Source organism: Passer domesticus, chromosome 11 (genome assembly GCF_036417665.1).
Source record: "Passer domesticus isolate bPasDom1 chromosome 11, bPasDom1.hap1, whole genome shotgun sequence".
NCBI classification, from domain to species: Eukaryota; Metazoa; Chordata; class Aves; order Passeriformes; family Passeridae; genus Passer; species Passer domesticus.
In genome coordinates this window covers 14,234,201-14,252,995 of record NC_087484.1, presented here as the reverse complement: position 1 = coordinate 14,252,995, position 18,795 = coordinate 14,234,201, and the positions used below count along the sequence as shown (strand labels likewise).

Genomic DNA, 18,795 nt, shown 5'->3' with positions numbered 1-18,795 from the left:
CTGGCGTGTAGCTTTGTAAAATGTTGATTAATTTCAATATGCTGTACTGTCTTTAGATAGTAATTGCTTCAGAAACACAGGAGGTGTTTTCTGATGCTACACAGCAGGATGTAAACACTGATTTCTTTACTTTGCAAATACTAAGATTGTATAATCTGTTTCATTGTTTAATTCTGACTGTTGTCTTAGTACTTTTTGGTTTCAAGTTCTTAGAAGCTTTCTAAGTTATTTTTCTGTCTCTTTCTTCAGTGGATACAACTGAAGACTCAAAGAAGAATGAGCCTATATTTAAAGTTGCCCCTTCAAAGTGGGAAGCAGTGGATGAATCAGAACTGGAAGCTCAAGGTTCGTTCTGAAAGTATCTCTTCTGAAGTAAACTGAAAGCATAATGTCCCTTATGTAGTGATTCTTTTCAGGTGATCTGTGCTAAAATGCTAATAGGATTCATGTTGTAACATATTAGGATTTTCTGTTGTAACTTGTTCACTGAATTTCTAACCAAAAAGGAAGATAGTGTGTTCTGTTATGGTTGTTCTCCTTCAATAACCTATCAACCTTTAAAAGTAACTTCCAGTTTATTAAAAATAAATACTGAAAGCAAACAACAAAAATCTGGGCATGTGGCTGGCAGTCTTTTTAAATTTTGGTTTGAAAGATAATGTTTTACAAATGGACAAATACTTGTGTGATTTTGAAGGATTTACTGCAATGTGATGTGCAGTGTGAGTGAATAGCTCTGTGAGTAGTAAATATTCTGATAATGGGCTGGTTGAATATTTCTGTGAAACAGAAAGTCTGTATTAAGTGCTAGATGCTGTAATTCTTATTATATGTTATATGCTGTATATATCTTACTATAATTATATTACAAATACTGATTTTCAGATTAAATGGTAGCTTTTTTGTTAAAATTATCCTGCTGTCTCTTTTAGCTGTTACTACTTCTAAGTGGGAGCTTTTTGACCAACATGAAGAATCTGAGGAGGAGGAAATTCAAAAGTAAATACTTTTTCATTCTAATGAAAACATACTTATTTTGTGTGTCTAACATGGAGTTTTTTGGAACTCCTTATAAGATATATATATTATTTATTACATGAGTAGAACAAAAATGAAATCTTGAATGTAGGAAAATAAGAAAATGGAGAAAACTCAGGATTTTAGTGCAGCATGCTTTCAGCCCCCATGATTTTTTTCTAACATGATAAATTACATCTTTTGGTAGAGTTTTTAACAATAATCTTTGAATTTATGGTGATTTGAGAATTCAGCATCAAATAGTAAGAGCTAAGGTAGTAGTATGGAAATCTTGCTGTCAGGTATATATGAGTGAATCTAAACCTCTTCCTTCTGCTGCTGAGACAAGCACAGTGAGCCATGTTCTGAGGTGTTTCATTGGATGCTGATACGCCCATGCCAACAGAAGTTGGTTTTGAATTGTCTTTTACTTTGCTCTTCAGGCAGCTGAGAGGGTCTCTTAGTTAATGCTTTAAATACTTCCTGCATTGCATGGAGTCCTGCAGCACTCTAGTGGCCAGCCTGGAAATACAGTTTTGGGTATCTGCCATCTCTCAGGCTTATCTCCCAAAAGCAAAAGTAGTAAATATTGTTCTTCTATGAAACTTAATATACCTGGGAAGCACCATTACAGCACTTAGAGTTTCTACTGAGGGAGTGGGTTTCCTTTTGTAGCTGAGATAGATAGGTATTTGATGACTGTAAATTTCCTTAATTATTCTGCACTCTGTTTCTATGAAAAGTGTAAATTGTGTGAGTAATAAAAACTAGCAGTTTAATTAAATAAAAATGAAAGCTAGATACAGATTTGTAGATGCAGACTTACAGATTTAACAGATTTCCAAACTAGTAACTAATCCTAGAAACTAAGAGAGATAGTACATTTCATATATACTTAAGAGATCTTAGTTAATTCTGTATGTTTTCTTCAAAGTCAAGAAGAAGAAAGTGAAGATGAAGAAGACACACAGAGTTCTAAGTCAGAAGAACAACACATGTATTCCAATCCTATTAAAGAGGAAATGCCTGACTCCAAGTCATCAGTCAAATACTCAGAAATGAGTGAAGAAAAGCGTGCCAAACTCCGAGAGATAGAGGTGAGCATGGGGTGTTTTGTGCCACCCTTCTGTACCTTTCCAGTCCTCAGCCCTTCCTGAGTTCTCTTCATACAATTGGGAATTGTTTTTACTGAAATAATTACAGTCCTATTACATAGTGGATTTGTTGTAGTCCAGTGTGTTTTTGTAAAGGTTAGTTTATTCACACCCTTACCTTGCCTGGTTTTGACGTTTAAAATAATGGAGGAAAAAATGAAGAATAGAGTCAGGGCATATTGCCTGTTGAGAAGGACTGTTCTTTTTCACTCTTCTGTTTCAGTACCACTGTAGCTTTAGATCGCTTGGATACCCTTACGCTTTCCTCCCCCTGGAAAATTAACTTTTGGGATTAACTTCCGGATGTGGCCTTAGTCCTCTACCTTTCTTGTTTTTTCTGTTTCTTGCCTTGAAGTATCTGTATTTTATTGCATTTAAAAGTGTCTGTTTTCCCTGTCTCAGCCATCAAACAAAGAAGTAGATACAGCTAACCCATGTAGTCATGAGTTGGAGGTATTTCAGTTGAAGCCCTGCATGCACTTCGTAGGGCTCCCTGGTTCTTCTCTCCTTTCTCCAAGTACAGGTGGTAGTGTAGCTGTTAAGCTTAGTCAGCAGAGGTTGTTATGGCTTTGTTCTGGCTTCTGAGCTTGTGCTTGGCTGAGAAGGTAACTTCCTTCCAGAAGGAACTGGAATTTAGCACAAAGTGAAGCAGTGTAGCAGTGAAGCCTTTCTGGCATACACTGCCATGTAAAATCAGATTTAAAGTTGTGTGTGACTTCTGGCTTGTATTCAGACCTGGGTTACATTGAATAGCAGAAATCTTGTAGCTTCTGTTCAGTGCCTTAAAATGATATTAAGAAGTTGCTAAATGCTTATTGCAGTTGTAGCATCTCCAAATGACAGGTTATAACCTGGGTAATGTTTGGAGGGTGGAATTGTGGCTGCCTTACTGTTCATGCTGTACTGTGCTAGTTAGCTAACATCAGACATTGGCAAAGTGCCATAATATTCTTGTAAGATGTTCAGCCAAGAATATTTTAGAGTGTCACAAATGTTGTTTCTCTTAAATATGCCTACTTTTAACTATTCAGATTTTGTTGAAATTAATAGACTCTCACTAAGCACTTAGAAATCTCTTGCATTGCACAGCAGTTTGATAGTTCTGATATACAGCCATGTTAAGTGAATAAATTCTGAATGTGGGAAGCTGAATGGGATTTATGGCTGACCTGACTCATGGTGGCAGTATCTTTGTAGAAAATACATGATGTTAGACTAATGAAAGTACAAGTGAAACTAATTTTCATGTTGCTGTAATATTGATTGTAGCAGTTATGGAAAGAGCTCCTTTCAGCCTGAGTATCTGTTTTACAGACATTATCCTGGCAGTTGTGGAGGCAGATTAGGTAGTGATTTGCTTTATCACTGTCAGTTTTACACTGCACAAGTGTTTTAAGTTCTTTCAGCAGTTTATTCTGTCAGTAAAAGTTTTAGGTGGCAAATATTTGAGTTTTTCAAGTGCATGCTTGCATTTTATTCTTTTTTTAAGTAAATTACCATTTTGATTCAGACTTTTGGAATTGCCTGAAGAGGAGAAAAATTTTTTTGCTTTTGAGAACATTTCAGACACTATGTAGGAGTACTTAAAATTTTCCTCAAGTTTGTCATTGACAGGAAAGTACTCCCTGTACTACTTCAAAGCATTCACGCTCGTGGTTTCTTCTTAGTATGTACCCAATCCCTGCCAAAACCCACATCCATTGTTAAATTTGAGGAAAGGAGATGAGGAAAAAAGCAACCAATTACCAGCTTTAACAATTATGCCATCTAATATGCCCTGTAAAAAGTGTTGTGTAAAATATTTGGCAAAAATTTGGTGAAATTTAATTCTCCAGCTGCACAGTCTACACAGTGACTGCCGGGGAAGCTAAGAAACATTTTTTCATGCATTTTTTGGAAATTCATTAGTAAAGCAACAATTCTTTCTCTTGGCACAGTTAGTAAATTAAGCTTGTTAGCTGGAAGGAGAAAGTGAACAAACAAACTTTGGCCTCGGCCATTAGACTGGTGCCACCAGAGGAGGCAAGTTAGTAACTTTTGTTTGCTTCCCTCCTACCCCTGTTAATCCTTCTGAAGTGTGAATTCTTTCCTGAACTTAGCAGGGGCAGAGCCTTTCCTATAACACTGAAGAACAGTGATTTCTTACCTGTTTTTCTAAGTGTGGAAACACTGGCAATTTGCTTTATATTATAAGTCAGATTTCAGAGTGATATTTATGGTGATTTGTGTGTCTTTCTTCCCCCCGACACATCTAAAAAAAGGTGCTTTCCTCTCTGTAAAGGGACCTTAGTGCTATGAAGTAGTAAAAAAAAAGGGAATTTTATTATTTAAATAGTTTATTAAGCATGTTTCCTTAGAGTGTAGATAAACTCACAGACAAAATTAAGCAGCATAGTCCTCTTTGGACCTTTTTCTAGGGTATCTTACTTCTGTCTCCACCTTGCTGCACAAATTTTGATAATCCTGCTCCAAACAGAAATGCACAGCACAGGTTTCATCTGCAGCAGGAGGCAGGCTCATCACAAACTCGCAGAAGGTTTTAATTCTAGACAAAAAAAAAAACCAAAACAAAAAAACAAACCCCAAACAAAACAAAACCAAAACAACCCACAAAAAAAACCACATGGAGAAATTCTGACATTTGCTTAACTTTGTGACTCTGTCAGGGATATTGCAGCAAATTTAGTGTTACATTTAGCAGCACTTGGGAACTGAATTTGGTTGCTAAGCTTGTTAGCACATGAAAAAGTATTATGTTAGTAGAAATCAGTTCTTTCAAATCAGTCACTCTGTGCAAACAACCCTGAAGAGGAGGTGCATTGTTTTATGTCCTAATTATGTCAGTCATTTGATTTTAACATTCAGGGTTAAATGGAAAAAAGGCAGTTTCCAAAGGAAACTTTGAAGTAGACAGAGAAGTTGAAAGAATATATTGACACCTGCAGTAAATTATTTCATTTTGAAAGGAAAAAAACAGTTAATGACCCAAGAAATACAAGGGTGCAGTGTACTAATGATGGGAACAGAATTTAGTAGAGTAACAGAAAAAAACTCTATTTTTAGTTCTCACCATGTCTGTAAACAACTGCAGGTGCTGCAGATGAGTGTGTGGTTTTGTTACTTGGATCCATTTTAAATAAATTTAATATCTCTGTAGTATCTCTATACAAGCACAAGCTTGTATAGAAGGGATGAAGAATACAGATTACATGTAATGGAAATTTCATTTTCAGCCACCTGCCTAACTGGATAATAATAAGTCAAATAATCTAATGGTCAGTATTGTTTTCACAGCTTAAGGTGATGAAGTTTCAGGATGAGTTAGAGTCTGGGAAAAGACCCAAGAAGCCAGGCCAGAGTTTTCAGGAACAGGTTGAACACTATAGAGACAAGCTGCTCCAGAGGGTAAGAACTGTTCTTCATGTTTGCCTCTGATTCTGTGATAGACTTCTATTGAGTTCATTGAATGTAAGGTGGCTTCAAACACAACACATGGTTCTTGTTAAAATACTGCTGTAATATCAAACTGCATGTCTAAGTCCCAGTGCTTTCTGCAGAGTACAGAATACAATCTCCTTGTTTAACCCAAGTCCTGTGGTGTTTCCCACTGCACAGCTGGGTATCATAGCCTGTGTAGAAACCTTAGGGACCACTCCTGCATCTACTGCATGAAGCAAACTGTTAGGTGTGGGAAAGCAAAGGGACAGCCTCAACTGAAGATGTTCATCACTCTTCTCATTTTGCTTTTAGTAATTGATCTGTTGCCTTCAAGGTTTCCCAAGGAAGGGAGAAATAGTTTTAGGCAGCATACCTGTTTCTGATTCTCCAGTGTCTAAGCTTCCTGAATAATTCCAGCTCATCCATTCACCCAAATGTGACTAGTTCTGTACCATGACCATTTTTAGAAGACCTCTCTGGACTATGAAGTCAGAGTGATTTTAAAAGTTAGCATCTTATATGTGCTACGATGTGATCTCAAACCTTTGAAACATAATGGAAAAACAGCCTCTTTGGACATTGCATAGAGTGAGGGAGGATGAATGACAGTTGCTTTTCCCATCTGGTTTTACAGCCTGACAGATCACTGATGGAATTAGGTACCCATGCAGTTCCCTGGAAACTAAATACAAATAAGCAGGTTCCACCAGGGGTTTTTCTGTCACTTGTTATTTGCATTATTTGGTGCTCAGTATCTGACTAATTCACAGTACCTTGAAGAAAAAGACTTTTAAAAATTAGGTAAACTGATCCCTGAAGGAGATGCACACATTAGAGGTTGATGTTTGCAGTTAAGACTTTATAAGGCTTTTATAATTTTCTTTCTGAATGTAGTTGTATTGTAAAACTTTCCACTTTCTTGGCATTTTCTGTAAAAGAAATTATTTGTACAGTAAGCACAGAATGCTTAGTGAGACAGTAGATTAAACAAACAGAAATTGATAATAACGGTCCTGATAAAATTTTAGATGCCTTGTGTTGAATTAGTTCAACCAGCTCACAAATTTTGGATTTTTAATAATTGTCTCTTTCACTTTCAAGAAAGAAATATTTATAACCATTGTTTAAAACAATAGTAACTCTGTTGTTAAGGGAATAAATTCATCTTTTGCTTTAATGCCATAATAATGTTAGTTTTTGTAACAATAATGTCATACTGATCCTGACTATATTTCCCATTAACTTGGTGGCTGGTTGTTCTTTTTTATCAAACTTACAATAAGCTTTCCAAGAGTAATTTCCCAGCAGCATTGTATATTGTTTAGAGACTAGAAACTTAGAGCTATTGAAAACACTATTTATTCTTATTTATCAAGATAAAATACATAGTTATGCTGTCAAATAAACCTGGCACATCTTGAGAGTGCAGTGATTTTAGAGATCCCTAACAGCAGTTTGTAAGAGTAGGTGTAAGGATAAGGACACTTGCAGGTTTTACTGCTGAGCCTTCCCAGTAAAAAGAACGTGAGACGAGATGAGGATAAATGTCCTGGTATTTCCTGCACTTGCGTTACCTCCTCTTCCTCTACTGTATTTTTTTTAATTTTTAATTTTTTTCTTCACCATCCCTCCTTTATTTCATTTAGCTAAGTCACCCCTTCTTTATCTTCTTTATGGGGTATGCAAGGAATATCTGTTTATTTTTTGCCATGGAATTGATTTTTTTAAATGAATGATCAGTACTGAAAACCACAGCATCTGATCTCTGTGTTCAGATGTGCTGATAAGGTTTATTTTTGTGTAGTTAATTTTCTGTTTGACAGACAGACTCGGTGTGCTCAGGGTATATGTTTTCTCTCAAAATGGTCCTGTTGATACCTAGAAATGGACTATAGTTGTTTGTTTTTGACAAAGTAGGTGTTATTGAAGAATCTTGTTTGTATTTTGTTTTGTCTTGAGATAACTTCTAGTTATGAGTGTATATCAGTTTTCAGTATGGCTTAATATGGATGACTGCACATGTTTAAAGTAGAAAGAGGCTCCTGGTATTCTTCCATGTTTAATTTAGTTTGGAAAATGTATTACTGCTGTAATATTGCCCCTGAAATTTGTACCATTGAAAACTGTTCATTTCCAGTTAAGATACACAGATTTTCTCACACAGGCTGATATCCCTCGTGTTTTTGTCAGTTTGTGTTACAGTAAGTGTTTGTGCTGTGTCCCTGTTTCTAATAATCTAGGAAAAAGAAAAAGAGATGGAAAGAGAACGGGACAGAGACAAAAAGGACAAGGAAAAGTCTGAGACCAGGTCCAAAGATAAGAAGGAAAAAGAGGAATGTACACCAACACGAAAAGAGAGGTATGGCTCTCCTTGGACTGAGGTGGATGGGAGGAAAACCCTCACACTATCTTTGCAGGCAGTGGCAGCCTTGAAATTACCTTGTATCACACATCTGATTTTAAAAGAAAGACACGGAACCACCCAACAAAACAAAAAACCAAACCCCATGCTTTGGCTATTAAGACATTCTCCAAAATGTTAAAGGAATTGTCATTTTTACCCTGCCCCAAGTGAGGTCCCTTTGAACAGGGCTGCCCTTTGGCTCATTTATGCCCTGGGGAAGCATGGTCAAACGATTACCAGTTGCAAACGGGGTTAACTGTCTTGTGGCAGTGAATTGCCTGCAGTGCCTCAGTCAGAGAACTGTCCAGAGGAGGCCACAAATGAGATGCAGAGGTTTCAGTGTGACTCCTCTCACAGTGCAGATGCTGAGCAGCAGGGTTTGGGGTAGCTGACTGGGCACTGATCTCCTGATGCTCGCATAGCCAAACTCTGCCATGGTTCTAAGTGTGGCTGTGGTAAGAGGCCTTCCTTTTCAGGGAGCTGTGACAGAATGTGTTTACCATTCTACCATCATTATATACCAAATTACTCACAGGCCTTCATCTTTTTTCAAGCAGAAAAAATCTGTTAAACTTGTTAACACGATAAACTTGGGTTGGTTTTTTTTTTGTTTTAATACCAAAAAGCCTACAATGCCTTAATTACTCCCAAGTCACTGCGATGGCTTGGCTGAAGCCTCAGGGGGAGCAGTGTTGTGACTGTGTGCTTTCCCTCCCGGCTGTGGCAGGAAGCGGCGGCACAGCGGCTCCCCCAGCCCGTCCCGCAGCAGCGGCAGCCGCCGCGCCAAGTCGCCCTCGCCCAAATCGGAGCGCTCCGAGCGCTCCCACAAGGAGAGCTCCCGCTCCCGCTCCTCGCACAAAGACTCTCCCAGGGATGTCAGTAAAAAAGGCAAAAGGTGAGCTGGTATCTTCTCTGGTTCAGGGAGCTGGCGGGTGTGTTTGGCTGGGGTGTGGGGAGCAGGGGCGTGTTTCAGCAGGGCACATCTGATACTGGGGTATCAGACTCTCACAGTACTCTGCAGTGCACGTTCATCATTAGTGCCTTTGAGCACTGGGGTTGGAAGTCCACACAGCCTCCTGCCCTGATAATCAGCTCCAGACTCTGCTCTGCTATGGTTTTGTTTACCTGTTTACTGGTGATTTTAAGAAATGCTGCTTTAAACCAAAGCACCTTGCTGCTTTCTTAGATTTTTATTTTCAAAGGATGTCTTCTGTAGTCCTAAAATTCCTGTAGCCCTTCTATAGAACCTCTCAAATTGGAGTGACCATGCAGCCTTTCACTGATGATCAGCTTACATGAAGCTTCTCACTCCCACAGTTTGTTTTTTAAGGGAAAAAAAATCAGATACTGCTTATGGGGTTTTGTTTCTGAGATAGGTATTTCCTAATACCTCCACCCTGATACAAATATTTGTCTTTAGTTAATGTTAAACTTGAGGTGAAATTATATTATTCTGCTAAAGCTGCTGTATCTTGGAAGTTCACCTTCCACTTCTTTTAGAGGTATGGAATATCTTACTGATATAAAATTCCTCGGTCAGGCTGAGGAATACTCCTTTGATGGTGTTGAAAAAATCATAGCACATAACTACAGTATTCTTGTGCTTATGTAAATAAGGATTTCAAATAAAAGTAGAAAAGTAGTTGAGATGTTATTTTTAGAGTTAATATGATGCTCATTCAGGTTTCATTATATTAGATCAATATATTAGGTGTGGGTTAGATGACAATAATTTATTCAGTGTTCCTTTTTTTTCTGTGGGGCTGCATCACAATCTGAATATGCTTGATGAAAATCAAAAGTATTTCACTGTAACACAATTGAACATAGTTTTTCATTTCTGTGTGGACATAGGCTGCAATACAAGAGCCAAACTAGCTGAGACTCGTGTGAAAGGCTGTGAGTTCCTGGTGTGGGTTTAAGGATGTGAGTGTGTGTTATTTTTCATGTGGGTTCTAAGCACTGAAGTTAAGCCCAAAATACTCTCAAAACCTTATAATGTAAAAATGGCCTTTTACTCAAAAGCAACATATCATCCCGTTACTTTTGTTATTAGGGAAAAATGTTTTCTGCCTCGTTTGGCTCAATAAATGAATACAAATAACTTCAGGAAAAGATGCTTTTCTCTATTAATATTTGACTTTTTTTTTTTTTTTGGTAGGTCGCCATCTGGCTCCAGGACACCCAAAAGATCAAGAAGATCACGATCCAGATCCCCTAAAAAGTCAGGGAAAAAATCCAGGTCTCAGTCCCGTTCTCCTCACAGATCTCACAAGAAGTCAAAGAAAAGCAAACACTGACAATGTTAATATTTTTTATGATGCTGTCACTTACTGGAAATGCGGTTTTGTTTTTGTGCCTGAACAGTCTGTTTAAAAACAAAAAAGCATTCCTGATTTTTTTTTTGTGAATGCACGTGTATACTCATGAGTATCTGCATCTGTAGACCTGTCATTGTTTTATATTGTACAAAATATCTTCATTGTGACTATTTCCCAAAAGAAACATTTTTGTGTTTAGAAGTTTCATCAGAAATGTGTGTAACTGATCTGCTGGCAGTAGTGATATTTTGTTTTTAGAATGTTGTGACATAGCAGAAATAACCCAAATGTTCCCCCTTTTTGTAGCTTTGACAATTTGAATTAGATTTCAAATAAAATCTGAACAGAAAATGAAGATGCTGTTTTCTTGCCCCAGTGGTGATGCAGATCCCAGAGGGAGTGCAGAGTTTGTCTGGGAGTTCTGTGTATTCCAGCCAGCCTGGGGTGCTGGATGGTTCAGTGCAGCGTGGCTCTGTTCTGCTCTCACTGCTTTGACTGTCCAGATACAGGCGCCTGAATCCAGTGGATGGGGTTTCTTTCCTGCTGTGAGGTTTTACTGTCAGAAGAGTCCAGCAGTCTGGTACCTACCACGATAAGCTTTACAGGTAAATCTTTGCTTCCTGTGTCTGCATTTTAACCACAGGGAACATTTATAACAGCACTGTAATGTTTTTGTTCATTTTTACAAAAGGGCCTCTGCAAAGACACATCCTCTGGGGTGTGTGTGTAGCATGTGTGATGTCTCAGTAACAAGCCACCTTTGTGGCACACATGGGGAGCACTAAAGCACAGAATGCCTGAGGCTCTGTGATTTCTTACATATAGATAGAATAATTGCAGCCTTCAGTACACTCTTGTTTTCTAAAACAGTTTTTTCCTGCAAATGGACAGCTTTTATATTATTTTACTGAATTTATTCGTCTGTTGTGAAAATTCTTGAAGATGGGAAAAATTAAATTTTACTACGTATTTATTAATATTGTTTGTTTGAGAGGCTGTTTAACTTCTTTTTTTCATGTTAGGCTTTCCATGCTCCAAACCTGTTCTGTGTGTTAGGCATTGATGTGGCTTTAAATTGCATCACCTCACCATGCAACCTTTCTGTGGGTGGGAGAGGGGAGGTTTCAGTGTTTATACGTGGAGGTGTGGGGAGATGGAAATAAAAGTCTAAAATCAAAAGGGATCTAGCCTCTTGTGAGCTGTCTGTGAAAGCCAAAGCTGTGCTTAGCTGCAGGCACAGAGTGCTGGATGGTGGCCTGCTGTTACACTGCTGGTGCATTGGTGTGTCCACAGGCTCCTCACTGCTAGAGATTTGTAAATGCATTGGGGAGAACCTCTTGGACATGTAAATAGCCTCACTGGCTGCACTTCCAGAAGCAGCATCTAAAAGGTCTTACAAAAAAAGAAAACAAAATTTCTCTCTTTTTTTCCTGATGAGAGACATTGTTATAAGATTATGTAAATGGTTGCATGTGTGATGCAACACATCACATATGTGATGTGTTTGCTAATGAGAACACTGCAGTGATCTGGAACTGAAAATATGAAGAGTGCATGCATACTTAAAGACTTAGAATGAGTACTGAATAGATGCATTGATAATGAGAAAATAATACACCTTTTATCTGTTTGTAATACATTATAAAGAATCTGTTTTAGAAATATGCAGAGTTTATTTTTTGTATTTTTTTTCTTCCTGTAACATAAGGTGATTCTGGATAGTATTCAGTAGAGATTTTGATTGCTTATAAACCAATTAATTTTTTTTCCTTAAATGCTGTGTATTTATACTTGGCACAGACCAGATGAGGCTTTCTAGAAAGAAAAGTAGGTACTAAAATCAATTGGGGATAGGGAGAATCCTTACTGTGCAGTGGGAAGATGATCACTTCAGATCCAATTAACTTCTTCATTACTTTTATCTTGTAGCTGTTTATAAATGAAGGAGTGATAAATGTCAGTGTTCTGGGTCAAGTGGGACTAAAGATGCTTTGCCACAGGAGTATTTTATCTGCAAATCAATTGTATATTTCATTTAATAGCTAAAAACCCTCAGGGTAGAAAATCACTTAGCATTTCAGGTACTTTTCAATAATTAATTTTCATTTCAGCTTTTACGAAATTCTCATCAGTGATTATAGAAAGCTTAAGCCAAGTAGCAAGAGAGCTAAAGGAGCACACCCATTAGGGTTTATTTTGTAACTGCTCTATTATGCAATGCCTTTTTCAGTATCTGTTCTCTAAATACCATAGCCATACCTCTTGTTCTTCACTTTATGTCCTGGGCTCTAAAACAGCTGATCTTACCCAATGGTCTCTTAAGAGCAATTAAGAATCTGTATCTTTTACTGAATTGCCTGGACTGTTTTGCCCTGTAGAAAAGAGTATTTTCATCCTGCTTAGTCTAAATTTCCTCCTGCTTTTGTACTTTTGTTTATAGCTTGGCTTTTCCACAAAGAGAAGCGGGAAGGGGGCGGCATCTGCTAACAAATATTTTGTAAAAGATGCAAAGTTTTACTGAAGACTTAAAATCAGGCTGCTTATGAAATTCATTTTTCTTTAGGTCCCGTTGCGGTGACAAGGTGCAGTCGCCGTGTGCCATTACTGTGTGATGTGACTTGTGTTTCTGCAGCATTTTGGGTGAAGTGCTGAGTGGGTAATGTGAATCACTGATCTGGGATTCAGGAAGTAGCATTCAGAAGAAGCCTTACCAAATAAAGTCCTGTCCTGAGGAGGTGTGGTCCTGTGTCTCCCCGTGGTTTCTGTGGTTGTAGAGGAAGAGGGAGCCCGTTATCCTCTGAGACCCTCAGTGTGCGACCAGCTCTTCACTTTGGGAGGGCGTGGAGACACGAGTGGGTAACAGGCTCCTCTCCTGCCCTGCCTTAGGGAAACCCGAGGGAGATGTTCATGCTTCAGGGTTTAGGCTTGTCCAAAGCAGAGAAAGCAAGTGTAGCTTGTACAGCCTGTTCTAGCCTGGCTGAGAGCCCCTGTGCAGCCTGGAGCAGAGTGGGGTGACCTTGGGAAGGGAATGTCCCTGGTATGTTCCCAGATCTGTGCTGGATGCTGCTGTCCTGATGGGCTTTGGTGAAGCCTGCCCTGCACTCCTGGCCATCCCATGCTTATGGGAATGCCTCCAAGGGCCACAGCTGCAGGTGCACGTGCTCTGAGCCAGTCCTGGCCCCAGGAGTGTCTCCACAAGGTTTGCTGAGGCTCAGTGCTGACCCGTGGGACCTGTGCTGCTGCAGAAGCTACATAGTGCATAGAGCGTCCTTGCAACAATTAAATCTTCCCAGTGTTACAGAAGTGTTTGTCTTTGAACTGCCTTTTTTAAACTCTGACTTCCTTTGGCTTCCCTGCACAACAGCTGCGTGTATTTCTGATACTGTTTGAGGAAGAGTTGGTTTCTGAACAGGTTATTATTCAGACACTGTACGTGTGCATGTGGTCTCCCCACCTCCCCTTTGCAGGTATTGAAGTGTAAGAACCAACAACCACTTAGGAACAAGGGTAGGTAATCAATGTTTCCCAAAGCATGTATTTAGAATTGCAGCTGATGTGGGTTCATCTGTGCCGGTGACACGAGAGCAAAGAGCTCATGTAACGCCTTAAAAAACAGAATCTTGGGATGAGAAAAGCAAGGTCAGCCACAAATGGCAAATCTGCTCTGACTCTAATCACTTGAGGCAGCTTGCTTGTGGGGTTTTCCTCCAAGGCATTGACAGTGCTTCAGTGGAATTAATACTTTGAATAAATAAAAATGCAGAGCACTGCTGTATTTCTGCAGATGGACTAAGGTCTGAACTTGGTAGGTTTTAGATAGGTAGCTTGCTGCATGCACTTTTGTACAGCTGTGTGAAGAGTTTGGGGTGGGATGGTTTTCATCTATTCTCGGTCTACACTGAATATGTAAGGTGAATATTCTAGAAGAGAAGACAGTAGCAGTGGCATAACCTAGAGGAGAATTTTAGTTATCTTCTCTTAAAATCAAGCACTGTTCAGGGTCAATTAAGACACTCAATAAACTGAGAATTATCAAATTACAAACATGATATTGTCAATCTGAAAATTTTATCAGTTTTCTGAATATGGCTGCTGAGGTAATTTTATTAAAATAACTCATAGTAGTATTTTTAAATTTCTTTTTCTCATTGCTGTATGTGCTGTTTCAATACTTCAGTACTTTGGTAGTTCTTATTGCTGCTGGAGCTGCTGCTCCTCAGTTTGTAAGCCACTCTCGTAAGGAGAACAACTAAAATGCTAATTTAATTTTGTCCAAATCTGTTTCCCCTGTAGGATACAGAAGTCTTAAACAATTGCATACTGTTTTTTCCTCCACCTGCTTCTGTCTGTACAGTGTTGGTTTTCATGGGTGAGCCTGGGCCATTTTCCACTTTTGCTGTCTGGTCTTGTGCTGGGATTTTCTACAGCATAACTCTGTCATATGCTAGAAAGTTTTCTGTTTGTGGTTATTTAAAGAGGAAATGGTAGTTTCACATGGACTTTTTTGTCTTACTTGCTTTTGGGTTTGTATTTTATACAGAAAATTTTCCAACTGACGTGGCAACAATAAAATTGTCAGTTTGCTGGTTGCCAGAAATGGTTTTATTTTTAACCTGGAAGAGAGCAATGTTCGTGCCTGTTACGCATGAACAGTTCTTGGCCCCAGCAGCTCTTCTGCTGCCCGATGCTGTTCTGCCTGTGTTGTCCAGCCCTAATGGCTGCTGCTTTCCCCTGTCAACAGTGACCTCTGTGCTGCTCTAACTCGTTAATGAGGCATGGGCTGCTCACTAGTCTGTATGAATCTCCCTTGAACAAAGGAAACTCCCACTGGGGGCTGCTGCTGGGACAGGGAGGTGATGGGCAGCTCGTTAGCGCTGGCAGCGGTTTGCAGGAGGCCGGGGGAGCGAGGGGCCGGGCGGTGCTCTCGTGGGACATTGAGTGCTGTGGCAGGGCCAGTGTCACGCCTTGGTGCTGCTTTGGGGCCAGGTCCTGTTCCAGCCCTGCCTGTGCCTCTTGTTCTCTCCTTCTGTCCTTTCTGCTGCCTTGTGTGACAGCTTGCCTTGTGGAAGGGGTGAGTGGGCGCAGGGCAGGCAGGCTCACAGGAGGAGGTGCAGGGCAGGAAGGATGTGCAGAACGGGAGCCATCCCTTAGCAGCCTTGAGCGTTTACAGGCTGTGCCTCTGTCCTTCTCCCCTTTGCTCCAGGGACACTTGAACACAGCACTCAAACCTGAGAGGAGCAAATGCCTCCAAGATAATTTAAGTTCTGCAAGATCTTTGAAAGATGAAAGAGAGGAAAGAGACCTCAGACGCCCCCACAAGATGGGAAAGGCTGGGATATGAACTCTTGATGTTAGAGGCCAGAGATTCCTTTGGGATAGATTACAAATCCCAGTTACTGAGATCTCTGCTTAGAGCTCAGAGTTCTTAAACACGGGTTTTGATATCCCTGGACCTCGTTCTATTTTTATTCTTGTGTGAACTGGGGAACTTGCTGTAGCTGTTGGCCTTAAATACAAACCATCAGTTTGACTCTTCCAGACCTTGTTAAGAGGCTGCCTGCAAGCGAGTGTGGAATGTGTTTCCTGAATCTTTCTTGGCCTCCTGAGGCTGGACCTAGGTCTGAGATTAGAGCTTGTGTTTGGTAACTGTGCCTGTAGAGAGGTGAGCAAGGAGAAACAATGAGCATAAGGTCTTTGTAAAGTTCTCAGAAATCTTTCACAGAAAGATTTAACCTGGCAGAATTTCTTAATTCTGTATGACAAGTTGTTCTTGTTTTAAAATTTAGCTGGTGTGGGAAGAGGAGGGTGGAATTGATGCGTACAATTTGGATTTGTGGAAGATGGAGCAGCCTGTGCCCAGGACTGAACTTCCAGGATCATTACCAGCAATCAGAATCATCACCAAAGCCATCACTGGGAGTAGAAACCAGTTTTCATATTTTTGAGCCATGCTAAAGAGGTACAGCTCTGGTGTTTCAGGAATGATTTAGCCAAATGTTTTTACCTGCTAGATACTGCTAGAGCAAACACTGACCACATTGCTGCAAATGGAAACTCAGGAGGGTAGAGGTGAATCTTCTGAACTTGTTATGGTGTAGAGGTTTGCACTGCAGCTGATACTGGGCATTTTCACCGTGAAATCTACATCTCTTGCATTGCTGGTGATTTTTTTTATCCCTTGGCTTTTCAGGTTATCTTCCCTTTAGAACTTGAACCAGTTACACAACAGCCGAAAAAAGATTTCTAATTTTAATAAAAGTCAAGTAGAGACTAATCTACACTGCAGTGTCCCTAGGACATTTGCAAAGTTCTGGAATTCCTTCAGCTGCACAAACAGAAATTTATAAATATTTATTGAAGTGTAGTTTATTGAAAATATCACCTGTGCAACTGGAAGTGAACATGAAAGAGAAACTGGGGTGGCAGGGAACAGCTTGTTACAGACAAGTTGTCCACTTGGTTTTGTATTTCTGGTTTATGAGTGGCTGCTTCAATTTTGGTCCCTGCTGCTTCTGCACCTATGGTTCAGAAGGAACGTCCAAGAGAAAATGGATACTTTAGGAGGCAGACTGTGGCAGCCATCACTTAATGGAATAGCTGCTGAAGGATTCAACATTACTGGAAAAAAGTGTGTTTTGGGGGAAATCAGCTGCCACTGCGGCATGACATGTTGAATATGCTGTAAAGACATCATGCACAATACTAGAAGGAAGGGTGCAAAATACAAACGCCTGCAGTTCTAAATGCTACTGTAGAGATTCTTCTCACTCATCTCCAGTGGTGAGGCTAAAATACAGTCCTAAATTCATAGGTTTCCCAAGTTTTGAGAGCTACTCAATTTTATATAAATTTTGTTCACGTTTTGTGGTCTATAATTTGTGCTTTAGTTTTAAGAATCTCACTTTTGGGCAATGTTTGAGGAATTCAGGATCTCTGTTTATCCTGATTAGGCTAGATACAGCACTATTTAATCAGCACCCAGAACTTATCTCACACTAGGTTTACCACACCATAAATCTAGATCTTTCAATTTCTTTTAAAAGATAAAATCTTGCTCAAGTTTGACTTCAGGAAAAACTTCTCCTTGGGCCCATTGCAAGCTTGTGAACATGAGAGAGGCAAATCTTAAAGCATGAAAAAATAGAAAGTTGGGAAGTGTTCCAATAAGGATGAAACCTTTTTAGCCCCATTGCTTAAATGAAGGGCTGTCGTGGAGGGGATATTGGAGAATTCTGACTGAGGCAGTATCTGAGGGAGGAAGAAATTCAGCTAGTCAGGATTTGGGTTGCCTAAATATTACATGTAAGATTAATAAATGTAGTTACTAAATATAAAATACTAAACTATAACATAAAATATCTAAGTATTGAATGAAAAAAATTCCCCTCATATTTTGAATTGGGGCATTTTAATTGCAGGTACTTATCCCTCACTTTACACATTGCTGGCCACAGAGTTTGAGGGAAATAAAGCCACCCAGCTTCTGTCTGAGTTCTGTAGTGTGTAACAATCTGCACTGGAAAAGGAGCATTCTCTTCTGCTCCTCAAAGCAAACTACATGTAATTGTCAAAAACTAAAGCTGGCCTAGAAAGAAGTGTTGGGGCTTTGAATTTTACTTTTTGAATGATGATTTTTGCTTTTTGAAGAAAGGAAACTTTTTATTCTTTGACATGGGTGATCTAGTATACTGAAATTAGTGAGCATAAAATAGATTGACATGAAGTAAAATAGAGGGTGGAAAATGTACACTGAAATATCTGAATATATTTGTGAAGAACTGTATTTGTTCAGCTGCAGAATGTTCCTCTTTCACACACTTTCTGTGCCTCTTACCATTTTTTATACTTTTATGTTTCTTTGCCATATGTTTCTAATACTTTGCAACAGATGTATTAATGATTTAAAAAAAAAAAAAAACCAACCAACCAACAAAAGCTCCAAACTTGTGAATTGAAAGTTGGCTGTATAAATCCCTTCCATATAAACTTATTCAATATTCATTGATATTGGGTTCTTCAAAGTGCTACTTGAGTGCCAGGTCTGAAACTTCTGGAAGATCAGATAAAGCAGCTGCACTGAACCCGACTGATTGCAGTTGTGTTGTGCGTGGGTACTCGGATGCACCTGCACAGCACAGACACCTACATTGCTCCAGTTTTGAAAAGTAAGATCCTGTTTAGCAGCACGTGGGTCGAATTAAAGAGCTGCTGGCCTCGTGTTTTCCTCGTTGAGTTGGAGCAGTTTGATGAAGGCAGTGTTGCTTTCAGTTCTCCTGCACTCGCTGATTCAGAGATGTAACCACTGTGTAGCAGCAGGGAAGGTGCAGAATCCAATTACAGCTTTTCATGTTTGGCTTTACTGATTAGTTTTACCATTTCAGACGTTATACCTGCAGTTCATGTTTGCTTATCTTTATTTGTTACTTGCTAAATTTTAAATGCTGTAAGAACTGGAGCTGGC

The 18,795-nt window shown here is 39.4% G+C and overlaps 1 protein-coding gene across 6 annotated transcripts in view; it reads left to right on the top strand.

Annotated features, from left to right (window-relative positions):
- U2SURP (U2 snRNP associated SURP domain containing) overlaps nt 1-10,689 on the top strand; it is a 39,697-nt gene extending 29,008 nt beyond the window's left edge. For all 6 annotated transcript variants that reach the window (XM_064385807.1, XM_064385806.1, XM_064385805.1 and 3 more), the window contains 7 exons: nt 250-345; nt 933-999; nt 1,952-2,114; nt 5,466-5,576; nt 7,850-7,968; nt 8,741-8,908; nt 10,175-10,689. In XM_064385807.1, the coding sequence (XP_064241877.1) occupies nt 250-345; nt 933-999; nt 1,952-2,114; nt 5,466-5,576; nt 7,850-7,968; nt 8,741-8,908; nt 10,175-10,313 (863 nt within the window). In that variant the 3' untranslated portion in view covers nt 10,314-10,689. The remainder of the gene's footprint in view (nt 1-249; nt 346-932; nt 1,000-1,951; nt 2,115-5,465; nt 5,577-7,849; nt 7,969-8,740; nt 8,909-10,174) is intronic.
- The last annotated feature ends 8,106 nt before the right edge of the window (nt 10,690-18,795 follow it).